Genomic DNA, 19,396 nt, shown 5'->3' with positions numbered 1-19,396 from the left:
GCTGCCCGTTACCCGCACCTGCAGCACCTGTGCGGACCTCTTTTTTTTTTTTTTTTTAGAGAAACATTGTGTTTAATGGTAAAGCTTAGTACACTCTAGCACCGGGCATGGCCTGGAGTCGAAGCAGCAGGGGTGGATAGGTGACCTCCGTGGAGCCTCACATGGCAAAGAGGATGAGGAAGGCAACCATCCAACAGAAAAGCCCCATAGCCTCAGACAGGGCAAAGCCCAGAATGGCACAGGAGAAGAGCTGCTGCTTCAGAGACGGGTTCCTGGCATAGCCAATGATCAAACTGCCAAACACTGTTCCAATGCCGGCCCATGAACCAGCCACACCAACCGTGGCAGCCCCAGCACCAATAAACTTGGCCGCTGTGTCAATGTCCCGGGAGACAACACTCGTCCAGAACTCCCGCCTGGCCACCTGGAGTGGGACACTGCTATAGGAAGGCTGTTCAGATGGGATCTCTGGCCTCCTCAGGAAGGAGGCAGCCACAGGCCTGCTCAGAGCCCTGGTACAAGAGCGGATGAGAGCAGGAGGAATGAGAAGTGCCCCGGTGGCCTGCATTTTTTCTTCGATCTGCACTCCCACTGCCCTGCTGCCCCTGCTCGGAACACAGCGCTCGCCCGGCTCAAGGTGACTGACCCCCCTCCGGGCTTTAGCTCTGTGTGGACCTCTCTTATCCTCCAACGTCTCCCTCGTGGAATCTTCCCTGAGTCCTGCCGGATGCAAAGGAGGTGTTTCTTGAAGCCTGGAAGTAAAATGCCCGGGCAAGGTGGTTTAGGCGGCTGGAGGCCTCCCTGCACCAGATTTGGGGCTCAGGTCTGGGAATGTGCCTGGTCTTTGGAGGTGTTTGCTTTGGGCTAGGCTTAGAGAAATTCTAGTTCTAGCCTTGCATAAGAGGCCCTCCCACTCCAGGAAAAGGTTGTACGCAACGTTGGTGGAGCTCACAAGTCGCAGATATATTGAGCACACTGCTCGGTCTGGGATGTACCCGGTGATCTTTTGGACAGAGATGGGAAGACCAAACATATAAGCCGTGTGTGTGTGTGTGTGTGTGTGTGTGTGTGTGTGTGTGTGGCACTGAGGAGGATAGCTATCCGACAGGCGTCTGGGGCCCTGGGTACCCTATTGTATCCATTTCCTGTCGCTGCTGTTAACAAATTACCAAAAACTTAAAACAACACAGATTTATAACCTTACAGTTCAGAAGCCCGGAATGGGTCTCACTGAGTTAAAATAGTTAAACTCCAGGTGTCAGCACGGTTGTGTTTCTTCTGGAGGCTACAGGGGAGAATGTGTTTCCTGGCCTTTTCCAGCGTCTAGAGGCTGCCCACTTTCTTTGGGTTGTGGCTGCATCATTTTGGCTACTGTTTCTTTCCTTATCCCATCTCCTCCTCTGAGCCCTCATGCTTCTGCCTCTTAAGAACTCTTGTGATTACACTTAGGGCCCACCCAAATGACCAGGACGACCTCCCCACCTAAGATTTTCAGTTCAATCACATTTGCAAAGTCCATTTTGCCTTGTAAGTGACATATTCACAGGTTCTGAGAATTAGGATGTGGACATCTTTGGGGGCCCGTTGTTCAGCCTAATATACCTATGTACACGTATGTACAAGTCCATCTATCTATAATACTATTTACATATATTATTATACATAATGCCATATAATATATATGTACATGTAACATGTAATTGTATATGACATTACATATATGAACGTATGTTTAATAAATGGTAGCCTAGATGAAAATTCCCCAGGTACCCTCTAAAAGACATAGTTTTTACAATGACCTGTAAGAAGGATGATCATATAATTTTCCGTCCACAGCAAGACACTTGAGAGTGAAAATGGACCCTATTAATAATTACAGAATAACAGACATAAACCAGGACATGTGGTCACCCTGCTTTTTTTTTTTTTTTTTTTTTTTGGTGGCCATGCGGCTTACAGGATCTTAGTTCCCTGACCAGGGATTGAGCCCAGGCCCCAGCAGTGAAAGTGACGACTTCTAACCACTGGACCACCAGGAAATTCCCTGGTCACCCTGCATCTAAGGTCCTATTTGATCTGCTTTCTCACCTCATTGCCTCTCACTGTTCCCCTCCAGCTACACTGGCTCTTTCAATCTTCCCATAACACACCGGGCACACTCCTGCCACAGGGCCTTTGCACTGCTGTTTCCTCTGCCCAGAAGGCTCCTGGCACTTTATCTACATGGCTCTGACCCTCATTTTTCTTCAGTGTCCCTTCACTGAGGAGGCCTTTCTTGGCACGGTAGTGAAAATCATATAAAGGGACTTCCCTGGTGGTCTGGTGGGTAAGACTCCATGCTCCCAATGCAGGGGACCCAGGTTCAATCCCTGGTCGGGAAACAAGATTGTGCGTGCATGCCGCAACTAAGAATCCGCATGCATGCCACAACTAAGAGTCCGCATGCCGCAACAAAGATCCCGCGTGCTGCAACTAAGACCCAGCACAGCCTAAATAAATAAATATTTTTTAAAAAAATCATATAGAAAATTACTCAACAAACATTTCCTGTCCCCATTCCCTCCTTTAGTTTCCTCTTTATCACTGATCACGACTCTGTAACATACCATATATTTTGTGCTTTTTTGTTCTGTTTTCTTTGTTTTGTTTTTTGGCTGCGAGGCTTGTGGGATCCTAGTTCCCCTAACAGGGATCGAACCCGTGCCCCCTGCAGTGGAAGCACGGAGTCCTAACCACTGGACCGCCAGGGACCTCCCAACGTACCATATATTTTGACTGTTTATCTTGTTTATCTCTGGCCTCATCCACTGCAGTGAGAGCTCCATAGGACAGGGATCTTTGTTGATTTGGTTCCCTGCTGTACCCTCAACACTGGGAACAGCATCTGGCTTAGATTTGGCACTGAGTATAGATTCACGGAATGAAAGTGGTTGACTAGGAGACTTAAGGTTCATGGGTACACTCTATAGGTGATTTGGAAATTAAATGGGTGCCTAACACCTTTGGGTGTCTGATACAGGGGAGTCCCGGATCACGTGGAAATCTAGCTGTGCACAGGTCCACGGATGAGCTATAGTGGGACATATGATTATATTGGAGCCCACATGAAGAGCTACGGGATCCAACGGTGGGCAAGAGAATAGACAGGGGCCTAAAAAAACACACAGGGACCTCAAGGGGTTCTGGAAGTTTCTCTGTAGGAGGATCGTGGATCCTAAATGGAGGTATGGATCCAAGATGATCTAAAAAGCGGCACCCTGGGCTGTGGGTGGATACAGGGTCCTGATGCTGGTGGGGAACGGAGGCCTGGGTGGGCAGCTTGGGGGTCTGGGGGAACAGAGATGAGCCTTGGATCAGCAATTCTCCAAATGCTTTCCCTCTCTCTGCTTCTGTCTCCCTTTTTCTCTGCCCCTCCAATCTGTCCCATCTCCCCCCCCAGCGTCTAGCCCTTCACCTGTATGTATCCCGCATCTTTTGTGGTCCCCACCTCTATCTCTCTTTGTCAGTCTCTCTTTCTACATCTCTCGGTCTCTCTCCAGTTCTCCCTCCACGTGTCTCTCTGTTTTGTTCCTCCCCCCTGGTCCCTTTCCATCTCTCTCTCGTACTTTTCTCCTGCTCTCTGACCCTCCATCCTTCCCCTGCCATCTTCCCCTGTGCCTTACCTTTACATCTTGCTTCTCTCTGCCCCCATCCCTCTACTTTTGTTAATTTCTCTCCCCCATGTGTCTGTGTCTCCACTGCTGTCTCTCTGTGGTCTCCCCTCCGTTACTCTGGGTCTCTCCCCATCTCTGGCTCTGTTTTCTCTGTTCCTGTCTCTTCCCATCTGTCTCTCCATCTCTCTCTGCCTCTATCCCCCAGCCCCACTCCCTGTCTCTCCAACTCTCTTTCCCTTCATCTCGGTCTCTCTCCATTTCTATCTCTGGTTCTCTCCATCTCTGTCTCTCCCCATCACCTTCTCTCCTTTTCTCCATCTCCCTGTCTCTCTGACCGCCCCCCTCTCCTGTCTCTGCCTGTCTCTGGCTGCCTGCCTGTTGCCCCGTCCCCCTCTCTTGCCCCGTTTCCGGTGGTCTCCATCTCCCTCGCCTCTGTCTCTTTCCCTGACTCCTGCCAGACTCCATCTCCCTTTGTGTGGCTCCGCCCCAGCCCCTGCCTGTTTGCTCCGCATCTCTGTCCCTCCGCCGTCTCTCCTGCATCCCTCCCAGCATCCTCCCCCTTCCTCTCCTTCCCTCCAGCTCCCAGGCCCGCCCCCTGCCCCCGCTCCTCCCTCCCCCCTCCGAAAGGGTTAACTTTGGGGAAGGGCCCGGAGTCCCCGGATGGTGATGTCAGCGTGCGGGAGAGAAAGGACGAGGTGGCGGGGGGGAGGCGGAGAGGAGGAGGAGGCGGAGGAGAGAGGGCGCGTGGGGGGGCGGGGGGGACCTCGGCCTGCAGCATCCGCCGGCCCGCACCTCAGACCCCCCCGGCGGGGGGAGGCGCAGGAAGGGGGGGGCCGGCCAGGGACGGGCTGGGGAGGGGGGGCCGCGCAGCCCCCCCGGGCCATGCTGACTCCCGGGGCCTGACCCCCCCGGGCCAGCCCCCCCTCCCCCAGCTCCGCGGCCCGCCGACTCGAGGGGGGCCCAGCCCAGCCCCCTGGGGACCCCCGGAGAGGTGGGGGGCAGCCGGGGGGGCCGGGACGGAGCGGTCGCCGGCCCCCACCGGAGGGACGGGGCGACCGGCCGCAGGGGGGGCGGCCGGGGGGCCGGTCGGGCCGGGACCAAGGGCATCATGTCGTCCGGGGGCAAGGAGGGGGGCGGGGGCTCCCCTGCCTACCACCTCCCGCACCCACACCCACACCCACCCCAGCACGCCCAATATGTGGGCCCCTATCGGCTGGAGAAGACGCTGGGCAAAGGACAGACAGGTGAGTCAGGGGAGGGGACACCTGGCACGGGGGCGAGGGGAGATTGGGGGCAGAGGGCGGGACATAGGTATTCAAAGGGCAAGGGCTGGCCGCTCAGACCCCTGAGTCCCTCACGGAGAAGGGACTTGGGGTCCAGACTGCCGGGTCCCTAGGATGGAGGGGGTGAGGGCTCAGACTCTCGAGTCCTGGGGAGAAGGAAACTGGGGGCCTGGACTCCTGGGAGGAGGTGCCGGGGCCCAGAGGCTCCCACCCTTTGGGGGCAGAGGTCGGGGGGGGGGGTCCGAGGCCACACTGGGAAAGGAACCTCGGCCTGCAGCCACGGTCTGGGCTGGGAGCTGAGGTCCTTGGTGCAGCACAGCCGCAGGCCGGGTGAGGTGCTGGGGTGGGGGTGCACCTCAGGAAGCTGCTTCTCGCTGCACTGTCCTCTGGCCTACGGAGGGCCTCTGTTGGGCTTACAGGGGGACTGAAGCTGGGCGAGGAGGTCTAAAGCACTCTGCCCCTCCTCCAGCATGCTGCTGGCTTAATGCGGGGACCGGGAATGGAGAGGTGCAAAGGTGGATGCAAGTGGCAAATCCCTCAGGAGTTGCTGTGGATTGGGGGGGGGGGGGATCACCTTTCACTGTTCCTAAACCTCCGTAACCTCTTTCCTGCCAGGTGGGAGGTGGGTGGGTGTGAGACAGGAGCTGACCACCTGCGTTCTGTGTACGAGGTTCGGGATTGGGTGCAGGATCTCTAAGAAGCTGAGGGTCAGGGCTGGGAGAGGATCAGACTCCATATCCTAGTGCAAAAAGTGTGAAGGTGTTGCTGACCTGAATTCCTGAGTTATGGGGGAGGAAGCGGCCATGGGCCTGGACTTGGGGGGCTGAGGGAAGAGGGGCTGGGGGCTCGGACTCCTGGATCTGTGGCTTGGGGGCTTACCCTTGAGGAGTGGGGCTACCCTTGGGGTGTGCATGCTTCCAGGTACAGCTGCTACTAAAAGAAGATCAAAGAAGGGGATTGAGAGGTCAGGGTTTGAGAGGAGGTGGAGGAGGATGGTCTGGAAAGGGGGCAATCATAAGATTATATTCCTCGGGAGACATGGTGTCTCCAGAAGATTTAAAGGGCAAAGAATTCAAGGAAGTAATGGGTTGAGAGAGAGAGAGGTTTGTTGGAAGGAGGCAGATTGGAGGAGACAAAACTACGGAGACTCAGGCAGGAGAGAGGATCTTACTGTGGAGGGAGGGGGAGGCAGGTAGGTGGATGGACAGTCGGAAGGAACAGAACTGGGCAACAGGGAGCCAGAAGAGAATTGCGTTTGGTGGGAATGGCGGCTCTCAGCCCCCAGGCGTTCAGGTGAGAGTGATTCAGACCACCGTTAAACAGCCAGCAGGGGAAGAAAGAGGAAACAGGGTGGCAAGGGGGGCTTAGGAGCCAGAGGCGGGGAGAATGCCCTGGGAGCGCACCCCACATTTTCAATCCCGATACCCCAGGTCTGGTTAAACTCGGGGTCCACTGCATCACGGGCCAGAAGGTTGCCATCAAGATCGTGAACCGGGAGAAGCTGTCCGAGTCGGTGCTGATGAAGGTGTGTCTGTGTGCTGGGGGAAGAGGGGACCCTTTGGGGCTGGGGGCAGGGAGGGAGGCAAGGCTGACCTCCATTCCTTTTCCCCCAGGTGGAGCGGGAGATTGCCATCCTGAAGCTCATTGAGCACCCACATGTCCTCAAGCTCCACGACGTCTACGAGAACAAGAAATATTTGTAGGTATTTATAGACACCCAGCCCCCCATGCGCCCTCCCCAAGTTCCTGGGGGGGGGGACATTTCCAGAAACAAGGCATGGAGGGGCCTGGGGAAACTTAAGCTCTCCTGGCTGGGCCACTGAAGGCCCAGTGCCTTCCTTGCTGCTCAAGGACAAGCCCCCCACACACACTCATAACACTCCTTGTTCCCACACTGAGCTGGCCTGACGCTACAGGCCGATTGTGCCCCAGCTAAGCCTGAGCCATCCTGAGTGGGGGACATAGGCTGATCCTCCCCCTTCCTCTCCAGCCCCAGTGCCTCGCCCTACTGCACTGCAGGGAACACTCGATACTGTATCATCTAGATGCCCTCAGCCAGACCCAACTTGCTAAGGGCATATCCCTTTCCTATTTGCTAGGGCAATGGGGCCTAGCAAAGCCCCAGGCCTCTTCCCAAACCCCCTCTCTGGAGCATTGGAGGCTCCCTTCATCCCCCAGCATAACTCTGGGTGCTATGACTGGACACCCCAACAATGGTCTCCTGGGAGTTCTAAGTCTGCATCTCAAAGTTGATTACCCGCCTTAGGATGGGGGTGGGGTCCAGCTGTCCGGACTCCAGACAATAGACCTTTGTCTGGACTCTGGTGACCCAAGGGACAGCTGGACTGGGCAGCGAGAGAGGGGACAACCCCCTGCCCCCACCAGGCAGTCCCCAGGATGAACCTACTCCAGCACCCATCAGATGCTAGGGTGGATTTCCCTAGGAAGGAAGCTGGCCAGCCCCAGGTACTCATGGGAATTGTAGTCCTCAGGCTTCCCCAGGTGTGGCAGCAGGGAGGGGCCATTGTCCCTGATTCATGGAGCTGTCACTCTCACTCCACCATCCTTGTGGGGAGGGAGGGCCCATGGGAGTTTGTGCTTCGCAGAGGAACCTCAGTTTTCCAAGAGCTCGTAGAAATTGAGCTTTTGTTTTCCAGGGGCTGAAGGGAATTAGAGGTTTAGCATCCCAGAGCCTGATGGGATTTGGAGTGTTTAGAATCCAGGTGGCTGATGGGAATTAGAAGTCTCTATGTCCCAGAGGCTTATGGGAGTTGGGAGTTTTTAACCTCTCAGGAGCTGAAGGGAGTTGTAGTCTTTTACTTCACAGAAATTGACTTAGATTGGTGCACAAGGCAATCGTTTTTGCCAAGAGTTCATGAGAATTCAAGTTTCTTCATCCCAGAGGCTTATGGGAATAAGAGGCATGGCTTCCCAGGGGGTAATGGGAGTAGGTAGGGGTTGGGGTGGGGGGTCTTTATTTCCCAAAGTCCTGTGAGAATTGGGGGTCTCCTCCAAGTGCTAATGGAGTTGCCTTATCTCCTGAAACAACTAGGAGTCAAAGTATTAATACTCCTGAAGTTGACATGGGGGTCTGTGCTGCCCGGGGCTGATGGGAATTGAATTTTGGCTTTCCAGAGGCTGATGGGAATTAGTGTCTCTTTCTCTCAAGGACTGATGGGAACTGGAGTCTTTACCTCCCAGGGGCTGATGGGAGTTGTAGGCTTTAGCTCACAGATGTTGACTGTTCATTTGGTACACACTGCAAATATCATTACCCAAAAATAGATTAAAATTCCATTATCTGCATCCCAGAAACTAATAAGAATGAGAACTTTGGCTTCCCAGAGGCTGATGGAAATACAGGGCTTTATTTCCTAGGGGCCTATGAGAATTGGGATCTCTGACCTGCAGGTGCTAATGGAATTGCCTTATCTCCTGAGGACAACTAGTCAAAGTGTTGACCCCTGAAACTGACATGCTGACCAGGTCTAATGGGAATTGAGTTTCTGCTTCCCAGAGGCTAATGGGAATTGGAGCCTCCTCCTCCCAGGGACTCATGAGAATTGGGATTCTCTACCTCCAGGGGCCAATGGGATTGAGGTCTTGTGCTTTTGGAAGAGGGAGACCAGGCTCTTTGGTCCTCCACATGCCCCTTCCAGCCCTCTGCCTCCTCCATGTCCCCCAGGTACCTGGTTCTGGAGCACGTGTCTGGAGGTGAGCTGTTCGACTACCTGGTAAAGAAGGGGAGACTGACCCCCAAGGAGGCCCGGAAGTTCTTCCGTCAGATCGTGTCGGCGCTGGACTTCTGCCATAGCTACTCCATCTGGTGAGGGGGCAGCTTGAGGGGAGGCCGGAATGAGCACTGCCCAGAAGGCAGGCCCTTGGGAGCACATGGCAGGCTGACTGGAAGCCAGAGTCCTGCAGCCCCCAAATAAATCTTTTCTCACTTTTCAAAATGGGGATGAAACTCTTACCTCATAGGGAATTCCCTGGAGGTCCATTGGTTAGGCCTGTGCGCTTCCACTGAAGGGGGCATGGGTTCGATCCCTGGTTGGGGAACTAAGATCCCACAAGCCCCACGGCATGGCCAAAAAACAAAACAAAAAACCCCTCACACATCATAAAATTCACCCCCTTTAAAGCGTACAATTCAGTAGTTTTTAATATGTTCACTATGCCGTGCATCAGTACTACCTAATTTTAGAACATTTTCATCACCCCCAAAATCACTACCCTGTACCCACTAAGCAGTCACCTTGCCCCACCCCCAGCCCTGGGTAACCACTAATCTACTTTCTGTCTCTGCGGATTTACCTATTCTGGACATTTCCTATCAATGGAATCATACTATATGTAGTCTTTTTTGTGGCGGGCTTCTTTCACTTAGCAAAATGTTTTCAAGGTTCATCCACGCTGTAGTATGAATCAACACCTCATTCCTTTTCACAACCGAGTAATATTGCATTGTATGGGTATGCCATGTTTTATTTACCCATTCACCAGTTGATGGACATTTTGGTGGTTTCTTCTTTCTGGCTATTATGAATAATATGGACATATGAACATTCACATACAAGTTTTGGCGTGTGCCTACGTTTCTAGTTCTCTTGGGTATATACCTAGGATTAGAATTGTTCAGTCATTTGGGAACTCTTTATTTTATTTTTTAATTTTTTGGCCACACAACCAGAGATTGAACACAGACCCTCAGCAGTGAGAGCACGGAGTCCTAACCACTGGACCGCCAGGGAATTATGAGAACTCTATGTTTAGCCTTTTAAAGAAGTGCCAGACCATTTTTCAAAGCAGCTGTATCATTCAACATCCCTATCAGCAGTCTCTGACGGTTCCAATCTCTTGCCAACACTTGTTATTATCTGACTTTTTGATTATACCTAATCCTAGTGGGTGTGAAGTGGTATCTCATTGTGGTTTTTTTTTTTTTTGCGGTACGCGGCCTCTCACCTCTGTGGCCCCTCCCGCCGCGGAGCACAGGCTCCGGACGCGCAGGCGCAGCGGCCACGGCTCACGGGCCCAGCCCCTCCGCGGCACGTGGGATCTTCCCGGACCGGGGCACGAACCCGTGTCCCCTGCATCGGCGGGTGGACTCCCAACAAGTGCACCACCAGGGAAGCCCCTCATTGTGGTTTTGATGTGCATTTCAGTGATGGCTAATGATGTATGTAGAACATCTTTTCATGTGCTTATCGGCCATTTCTATATCTTCCCAGGAGAAACATCTGTTCAGATCCTTTGCCCATTTTTAATTGAGTTATTTGTCTTTCTGTTACTGAGTTGTAAGAGTTCTTTATTCCAGGACAAGGAATAGTTGTTCCTAATTCTAGGAACAACTCCTAAGAGTTGCTTATTCTAAGAACAAATCTTTTATCAAATGTATATTTTTCAAGTATTTTCTCCCAGTTTGTGACATGCTTTTACATTTTTATAACAATATCCTGTGAAAAGCAAAAGTGTGGTACATTCTGATGAATTCCAGTTTGTTGATTTTTTTCCTTTTACAATTCATGCTTTTGCTTTCCTATTTAAGAAATATTTGCCCAGGGACTTCCCTGGAGGCCCAGTGATTAAGACGCCACACTTCCACTGGTGCGGGCACGGGTTCAATCCCTGGCGGGGAACTAAGATCCCGCATGTTGCGTGGTGCAGCCAAAAAAAAAAAAAACTGCCCAGCTCAAGGTCACAAAGGTTTCCTCCTGTGTTTTCTTCTAGAAGTTGTATAGTTTTAGCTCTTGCATTTAGGCCTGAGATCCATTTTGAATTAATTTTTGTATATGGTGTGGGGTAAAGGCTGAGGGTCATTTTTTTTTTGCATATAAATGTTCATAAGAAAACATCTTCCTTTCCACATTGAATTGCTTGCAGCTCTCAAAACAAGATATTCAATATGCAGCATTTTAGTGACTAATTAAGGTGCAAAATAGATGCCTCCAGTTCATCTTTCAGCCTCATCTGTTTGCACACCTCCCTCTCTGGGATGGGGATCAGGGTGGAGGGGCTGAGACCTGGGAGTAAAGCTTGGTGATGAAAAGGCAGCCCGTTTAACTTGTCAACACCGTGTCTAGACTCTGACATTAAAAACACTGGCCTCCAGGGGGCGATAGTCAACAGATTTAACAAGTATGACCCAGTTAAGGACCGCTTCCAAGAGAAACTATAGAATCTTCTGCCCCACCTCCCCCAGACATTAACCCTTACATCCTGAGGAGTTTGTCCCCGGGGTGGGGGGGGGGGGGACCAGTGATGGGCTTGGGGTGGCAGTATTTTTTTTATTATTCAGTATTGAAATATTCGAATGTTTTAAGAACCAGCTCAGTATCATCTGCCTGCTTACCTCAAAATATCTCACTTCACGCATATTCAGATATTTGTGGATAAAATGATACACTGTGTGGGGTCTCCTACAAAATCGTCCAGTGGGGGAAGGAGTGCATATGTAGGGATAGAGATAAGAGAAGATTTGCCCCGAATTGATAATGGGTGAAGCTAGTGGGTGGGTACATGGGCTTCCTCTATTCTTGTTCCAACCTTGGGCATGCTTGAAAACGTCCCTGGTTAGAAGTTTCCAGACATGTCCCCCTCTGAGAATAGTGAATGGGGCCTTAGCTTCCGGGAAGAGGGCAGAGGCCTGAGTCCCACCGTCCTGTCTCAGCCACAGAGACCTGAAGCCTGAAAACCTGCTTCTGGACGAGAAAAACAACATCCGCATCGCGGACTTCGGCATGGCGTCCCTGCAGGTGGGGGACAGCCTCCTGGAGACCAGCTGTGGGTGAGTGGGGGCCCGGCCTCCTACGCCCCAGGGAGGGGGTCAGAAGCCGGCCAGAAGCTCATACCACCTCTCTCTCTCTCTCTCAGGTCCCCTCACTATGCATGTCCAGAGGTGATTAAGGTGAGTGAGGAGCAGGTGGAGGGGAGAGCGGAGCCGAGGGAGCCTGGGAGAGATGAACGTGATGGCTGGTCCTTCTCCCTTCCAGGGGGAAAAGTACGACGGCCGCCGGGCGGACATGTGGAGCTGTGGAGTCATCCTCTTCGCCCTGCTTGTGGTAAGGCGCTCCTCACCTCTCCTGCCCCGTTTCTAGAACAGTCCTGCCTGGCGGAAGCACAGAACATTTACTTCCATCCTCACCTCAGGGGTTGTTTCCCAAATATTTAACTGGTACCAGGAAGGTGGGGGTATTCACCAACAGAGCAAAATCCTGGGGGCACCCCTCTCTGTGCCTGGAGCTAACTGTTCAGTCACAGAATTGTGAGATAGCCCAGGTGGATCCCCCAGAAAGGGATGGGGCAGCCAGGAGGACTTGGAGCTCTTGGGAAAGTGGCTGTTTACTAACTGATCCTGATTACAGTACTGTAATGATTAATAGAACCAGACTGTGGAATATCAGCCCAGCTCCTACCACAGGGCCTTTGCACCTGCTCTTCCATCCCTGCCAGCCCGGTTGCTCACCTAGTTAATACTGGATTTCTTTTAGCTCTCACCTCAATTGTCACCCTTCCAGGAGGCCTACCCTGGCCCACTTCATTCCCCCCATGTGGTCAGATTTCCTTGTGGTAGGCTATCTCCTTCCTGGCAGCTAAAAGAGTTGTCATTGTGTGTGTAACTCCTTGAGGGATATCTCTCTGTGATTTCCCCTCCTCTTCAAGGCATTGGATTTAGGGCCCACCCTAATGCCGGGACGATTTCACCTCCAGATCCTCAATGAATTATATCTGCAGAGACCCTATTTGTAAACAGGGTCATAGTCTGACGTTCTGGTAGACATGAATTTTGGGGGCACACCACTCAACTTGCTACACTCCCAGATTCCCATAGGCCTCGCTCAGCCTAGTCAGTGCTCCAGTGTCACCTCAATCACTCCATCACTACAGAGCTCCCTCACCAGACTCTCCCACTCTGGGGTGTGAAGTGTAGGAGGGCAAGGGCTTGCTTTGTTCACTCCTAGATCCTTGACCTGTCATGGACGCTCACTTTTTTTAAATGAATGAAGATTACCCCTCCTGAAACTAGGGAGAAGCATGTTTTCATTTTTTAAAATGTATTTATTTATTTTGCCACAACTTGTGGGATCTTAGTTCCCAGACCAGGGATTGAACCTGGGCCATGGCAGTGAAAGCCTAGAATTCTAACCACTAGGCCACCAGGGAACGCCTTGGGAGCAGCATGTTTTTAAAGGACAGCCTCCAAGCTGCGGCCCCAGCCTCTTAGGCGCTGGAGCCAGACTGCCCACTGTCAAATCCCTGCTCGGCCACTCAGAGGCAGATGGTCTTGGGCAAATTGCTGGATGGCCCCGTGCCTCAGCCTCCCCACCTGCCACGTGGAGATAGTAATAGCTCCCTACCTCTTGCGGCTTGCGGTGAGGACTAAACGTGTCAACGCGTGTGAGGCGTTTAGACATTCGCCTGGAATATCGTCGTAAGCTCTGTGTGTGAGGGGTCTGTTATTTCTCACACAGGGGGCTCTGCCCTTCGACGATGACAACCTCCGCCAGCTGCTGGAGAAGGTGAAACGAGGCGTCTTCCACATGCCCCACTTCATTCCTCCAGACTGCCAGAGCCTCCTGAGGGGAATGATCGAAGTGGAGCCGGAGAAAAGGCTCAGCGTGAGTTGCGGGGGCGGGGATGGAGGGACAGTGGGTGGGGGGGACAGAATCCCTAGAGGAGTCATGAGGATGGATTTCCAGACCTGCCCGTCGGTCCCTGGGGTGACGGCTGGGAGGGGCATCGCTGGCTGAGCCCTGGCCCTGGGGTCCTTGCCCACCTACCCCGACACACACACACACAGCGGGAGTGCGCATGCGCTTACCGGCCCTTCGGAGGCGGAGCGGAGCGGGGCTGGTTGCCACTGCGCATGCGGGACCTGAAGCCCGGCCGGTCCGGAGTAGTCAGAATGCGCCGCACAGCCGCCACTAGGGGGAGACATGAGCTGTCGTGCTGTCGTTCTGCCCTTGGTTGGGGGAGGGGAGGGGCACGTTAGGGACCCCCAACATCACCCAGTCTACTTTCACTGCGTGCCTACTGTGTTCAAACGATCTCACTTCTGCTTCTCTACGACCCACGCCCCTCACAGCTGGAGCAAATTCAGAAACATCCCTGGTACCTGTGAGTATGGGGGAACTGGACACCTGGGTCCCTGGCGGAGGGAGAGGACCCCAGATATCGTGGGTTCCCAAAGCAGGAGAGCCAGCTAGGGGGCAGAATGCCGAGGTTCTTGAATAAGGAGGGGCTAGGGGGTCTTAGGGGAGGAAGACAGAGGTAGAGAAGAGGTTGGGGCCGAACTCCAGGGCCTGGACTCCGGGTTCCCAAGAAAGGAGCAGGCTGGGACCCGGGACCCCTGAGTCTCTGCTGAAGGAGGTCCCCGATTCGCTGCAATTCTTCTCCTCCCCAGGGGCGGGAAACATGAGCCGGACCCGTGCCTGGAGCCAACCCCAGGCCGCCGGGTGGCCATGCGGAGCCTGCCATCAAACGGAGAGCTGGACCCTGATGTCCTGGAGAGCATGGCTTCCCTGGGCTGCTTCAGGGACCGCGAGCGGCTGCATCGCGAGCTGCGCAGCGAGGAGTAAGACCCCCCCACACCAGTCTAACACATAACACCCTGGCCACATGGGGTGAGCTGCTGCAGCTCTGCCGGCAGGGCATGCGCTGGAGCCTTGCACACTCGCAGACTCCCCTGATGCGGAGGTCCAGGCCACTAGAAAGGGCGTGGCTCAAAGCTCCTGCGAGGAGCTGTTCTAGGGGGAACCAGGAGGGTGGTAGGACCAGTGGGAAAAAGAAAGGATGCTGAAAAGTATTAATAGTTGCTGAGGCCAACTTAGTGCCTCACACGGTGCTTACATATAGTAAATGCTCAGGTGTTAGCCTAATTATTATTATTATTATTATTATTATTATTTTTTGCGGTACACGGGCCTCTCACTGTTGTGGCCTCTCCCGTTGCAGAGCACAGGCTCCGGACATGCAGGCTCAGTAGTTGTGGCCCATGGGCCTAGCCGCTCCGCGGCACGTGGGATCTTCCCGGACCACGGCACAAACCCGTGTCCCCTGCATCGGCAGGCAGACTCCCAACCACTGCGCCACCAGGGAAGCCCCATAATTATTATTAATGTTGAGTAAAATGAGGCTGAGATGTACACTGAGACAAAGGGACCAACCCTATTGATACCTAGGAGAATGGAACCGTAGACAGAGAAACTGAGTGGACTGAGCCCCACAGAGCCACAGACACAGGGAGGGGATGAGACCATCTCTGGGACCTGACCTTTGACCCCAGTGCTCTCCTACCCGCCCCCCCCAATAGGGAGAACCAAGAAAAAATGATATATTATCTGCTTTTGGATCGGAAGGAGCGGTATCCCAGCTGTGAGGACCAGGACCTACCTCCTCGGAATGATGTTGGTGAGAAGGGCAAGGCTCGGAGTCCAGACCCCACATTCCTGAGGGAAGAAAGGGCTGCAGGCCTTGAGCTTCTGCATTTAGACTCCCTGACTTGCTCTGTGACCTTTGTCAAAACCCCTCTCCATTCTGAGCCTCAGTTTCCCCATCTGTACGAGTGCCATGTATAGCTGGACCAGTGTATCTTTTGATTGGGTTGAAACTCTCGGCCCTCAGACCCACCCCGGAAGCGTGTGGATTCCCCCATGCTGAGCCGTCACGGGAAGCGGCGGCCAGAGCGGAAGTCCATGGAAGTCCTGAGCATCACGGATGCCGGGGGTGGTGGCTCCCCGGTGCCCACCCGACGGGCCCTGGAGATGGCCCAGCACAGCCAGAGGTGGGAGCCCCTGCCCCTCCAGTGGGATCCACAGCCCAGGGTGGAGAGGGAGTTCAGGGCTCTAACCCCATACCCACCTCAAAGGTGCTATGTGATTGGGACAAGTCTCCTCCCCTCTCTGGGCCCCGTTTCCTCATCTCAAAGGAGTGTGGAAGGGAGAGGACATCTGAGCCTTCTGAAACCCTCCCACCTGATTTTTTTTTTTTTCTTAATCTGTCCTGAAAACAGATCCCGTAGTGTCAGTGGAGCCTCCACTGGTCTGTCATCCAGCCCTCTGAGCAGCCCAAGGGTAAGGCCAGGTCCCAAATGGGTTAAGAAGGGGTAAGGAGGTGAAGACACTGTGGAGCAAAGCTGGAACAGCAGAAATTACAACTCCCATGAAGTCTTGGGACGATGCCTCCTTGCCCCTAAAGGGCCAAAGACCCAAGGCCTCATTAGTATTTTAGTCCGTTGGCCATTTCCCACCTTAACAGGATTGTGTTTTCAGTGTGTCTGAAGGGTTCCATTTATTCAGTTAACAAAAGCTAGTTGAGCGCCTACTGGGTACTAGTCACTGCTGGGTTTACAGTCAGCATGATAGAAGAAGTCCCTGTCCTCCCCCCGCAACAATGGGGTTGGGGGAAGTAATTGGACTACAAGTTCCAGCATGCTTTGGGGTGCACCTCTGTGAGTGTCTGCTAGTGGGCCTAGAGCCTCCTGAGAGTTGAGTCCACCCTCTCACCCGACTCCACCACTCCGCAGAGTCCGGTCTTTTCCTTCTCACCGGAGCCCGCTGGAGATGAGGCCCGGGGTGGGGGCTCACCGACTTCCAAAACGCAGACGCTGCCTTCTCGGGGCCCCAGGGGTGGGGGCGCCGGGGAGCAGCCTCCTCCCCCGAGTGCCCGCTCCACACCCCTGCCCGGCCCCCCAGGCTCCCCACGCTCCTCCGGGGGGACCCCCTTGCACTCGCCCCTGCACACGCCCCGGGCCAGCCCCACTGGGACCCCAGGGACAACGCCACCCCCCAGCCCCGGCGGTGGCGTCGGGGGAGCCGCCTGGAGGAGTCGTCTCAACTCCATCCGCAACAGCTTCCTGGGCTCCCCACGCTTTCACCGGCGCAAGATGCAGGGTATGGAGGTCCTTTGCGGGTGAAGGGGGTGGGGATGCGGACTCCTGAGTCCTAATGTGGGGGTGGGGGCTGGGGTCTAACATCTTGGTCCCCGGGAAGGAAGAGGCTGGGGGCCTGGACTCACACATCCTAGGTGAAGATGCTGTTGTGAGCAGAGATTCCGGTGTTGGGGAGGGAAGAGGCGGGGCCTCCAACTCTGGAGGAGGAACTGTCTGAAAGACACGCCCCCTTCAGTGCTCTGGCTCACCTTCCCATTGGCTCATAGCTAGCAAGCCTCACCTCGGGAGGCATGACCTAAGCAGGGACCCGTCCCTAGAGGGAGCATCATGCTTGTGCCATTTGGGGTTTAGCTGCTGGGAAGTGAATAGACTCTGGGGTCTGGAACCTATGGTTGGAGGCTACTGCTGGCCTGTGTGCTGGACACCAGGATGATGGACGTGTGTTGACCATGCTTTCCCCTCCCCAGTCCCCACTGCCGAGGAGATGTCCAGTTTGACGCCAGAGTCCTCTCCAGAGTGAGTCTGAAAAGGAAGGGAAGAGGGGCCGGAGGGGGATTTCATTCCCTTAGCCCCCTCCCGACCCACCTTCAACTATCCCCTCCCACTCAGGCTGGCAAAACGCTCCTGGTTCGGGAACTTCATCTCCTTGGACAAAGAAGAACAAATATTCCTCGTGCTAAAGGATAAACCTCTCAGCAGCATCAAAGCGGACATTGTCCATGCCTTCCTGTCGGTGAGGGGCCTGGGTCCCCATGCAACCTCGCCACCACATAACTACAAATCCCAGCAGCCTCTGGGGTTCACCACCTTAGCACTGGCCTGAGTTCCACCTGGGGCTCATGAGATTTGCAGTTTTCCAGCCCGAGTTGGGTTTGGTCTTTGTGGGGGCATGGAGGCAGGAGAAGTTTATTGCGCCCTGGGGCTTGGAATTGGTGAAACAGGATCCTGAATTACAATTTCCCACATATTAGCATCCACCAAGGACTAGTGAGTTGCCATTTCCCTACCACCAGGTCTGAGATTGGCAAAAGGAACTACCTTTTCCAGTGGAGTCTAGGGCTGTCCATTGGGTCCTGTGGTTTTTTGCTTTAGGGGCTCATGGGACGTAAAGTTTCTGAGACAGATGTGACTTTAGCCAGTGTTTGTGGAGGAAGGAAGAAGTTTGTTTCATGTGGTTCTGGAGCCTGGGGTTGGCACCAGATATGAGAGTCCTTATTACCTCGGGATTCAGTTGCTCAATCATTCCTCTGATGCCCTGTTTTTAAGGCAGAGAAAACTACAAATCCCAGCGGACAGTGGGGCCTCCCAATTCCTTTCCTGTTATTCTTTGCCCCTGGTCGCTGAGGGGACCGGTAGTTCCTTGGGCAGAGCTGGTCATAGGGCTGCTCATCTGTCCCCTGGAGTCCGGTCGCTGAAATCACCCCCTCCTTTTGTCCCCCACCTCTCTCAGATCCCCAGCCTGAGTCATAGTGTGCTGTCACAGACCAGCTTCAGGGCTGAGTACAAGGCCAGTGGTGGCCCCTCCGTCTTCCAGAAGCCCGTCCGCTTCCAGGTGGACATCAGCTCCTCTGAGGGTCCAGAGCCCTCCCCCCGGCGGGACGGCAGCGGTGGTGGTGGCATCTACTCTGTCACCTTTACTCTCATCTCCGGTAAGTTTCCCTTGATGCGGCTGCCCCCAGCCTGGTGTGTGGGATGCTCAAAAGAGCTGAGATAGGGTAGCAGCCCATGAGGGCAGCAAGCAGGAGGAGGAGATGGTGCTGACTCTGTGAGCCCTGTCCTCTCCCAGACCCCCCACATCCTCTCCTTCACAACATGCCAAGTGCTTTATGTGCACTACTTCCTTGAAGCTTCCTAGCAGCCTTTGAGGTTTCACAGAGAAGAAAACTGCATCCCAAAGAGGTAAATTGACTTGCCCAGAGTCACACTGCAGATCGTGACGGAACTGGGGCTCAACCGAGGCCTCCTGACCTCAAAGCACTGGACTCTTCCTAGATTAAGACTGTGGTACTCTGCTGTCAAAACTCATTCCTACACCCAGAGCAGACATCACCAATCGATCACAGCACTACTTTCTGCTGAGCTCTGCAGCAGGCAGCCACAACCAATCAAGAGTTGGCACAAGAGATGAAAACCACAGAAGTGCCTTGCTTCCAATTCTACTTGGTCCCTGCGTCCTGATAACAAGAGTTTGGATAATGAGGAATACCTCTGTTTGTTGTCCTTTTCACCAATCTTAACATGGCACATCTGGGAGATGAGCTTGTTCCTAGAGGTTTTTTTTTTCCTCTCGTTACGCGGGCAGGCTCCGGACGCGCAGGCTCAGCGGCCCTGGCTCACAGGCCCAGCCACTCCGCGGCATGTGGGATCTTCCTGGACCGGGGCACAAACCCGTGTCCTCTGCATCAGCAGGCGGGTTCTCAACCACTGCGCCACCAGGGAAGCCCGTTCCTAGAGTTTTTAACCAAGCTGCTCTGGGGCACTGGGGAATTACATCACCAAAATGAACTATGGCTCTTTTTTTTTTTCTTCTTTAAAGACTAATATGCAGAACTTTCTCAATGTTAAGATTT

At 53.9% G+C, this 19,396-nt stretch overlaps 1 protein-coding gene and 1 pseudogene across 2 annotated transcripts in view; one reads left to right on the top strand and one right to left on the bottom strand.

Annotated features, from left to right (window-relative positions):
• Positions 1-40: 40 nt before the first annotated feature.
• LOC131744629 (ATP synthase F(0) complex subunit C1, mitochondrial pseudogene) lies at positions 41-583 on the bottom strand (annotated as a pseudogene).
• A 3,850-nt stretch (positions 584-4,433) lies between these two features.
• The window catches only part of BRSK1 (BR serine/threonine kinase 1), a 26,055-nt gene continuing 11,092 nt past the window's right edge, over positions 4,434-19,396 (top strand). The window contains exons 1-17 of one of the 2 annotated variants that reach the window (XM_067018812.1): positions 4,434-4,897; positions 6,367-6,461; positions 6,550-6,635; positions 8,622-8,762; positions 11,607-11,723; positions 11,810-11,843; positions 11,929-11,997; positions 13,408-13,554; positions 14,022-14,053; positions 14,340-14,510; positions 15,249-15,346; positions 15,560-15,719; positions 15,948-16,008; positions 16,461-16,827; positions 17,294-17,342; positions 17,436-17,559; positions 18,277-18,475. In XM_067018812.1, coding sequence (XP_066874913.1) covers positions 4,762-4,897; positions 6,367-6,461; positions 6,550-6,635; positions 8,622-8,762; positions 11,607-11,723; positions 11,810-11,843; positions 11,929-11,997; positions 13,408-13,554; positions 14,022-14,053; positions 14,340-14,510; positions 15,249-15,346; positions 15,560-15,719; positions 15,948-16,008; positions 16,461-16,827; positions 17,294-17,342; positions 17,436-17,559; positions 18,277-18,475 — 2,086 coding nt within the window. In that variant the 5' untranslated portion in view covers positions 4,434-4,761. Of the gene's footprint in view, positions 4,898-6,366; positions 6,462-6,549; positions 6,640-8,621; positions 8,763-11,606; positions 11,724-11,809; positions 11,844-11,928; positions 11,998-13,407; positions 13,555-14,021; positions 14,054-14,339; positions 14,511-15,248; positions 15,347-15,559; positions 15,720-15,947; positions 16,009-16,460; positions 16,828-17,293; positions 17,343-17,435; positions 17,560-18,276; positions 18,476-19,396 lie in introns of those variants that run through there. The other variant, XM_067018813.1, reaches the window with a different exon arrangement.

Source organism: Kogia breviceps, chromosome 18 (genome assembly GCF_026419965.1).
Source record: "Kogia breviceps isolate mKogBre1 chromosome 18, mKogBre1 haplotype 1, whole genome shotgun sequence".
Taxonomy (NCBI): Eukaryota; Metazoa; Chordata; class Mammalia; order Artiodactyla; family Physeteridae; genus Kogia; species Kogia breviceps.
This window is presented reverse-complemented; position numbering and strand designations above follow the sequence as displayed.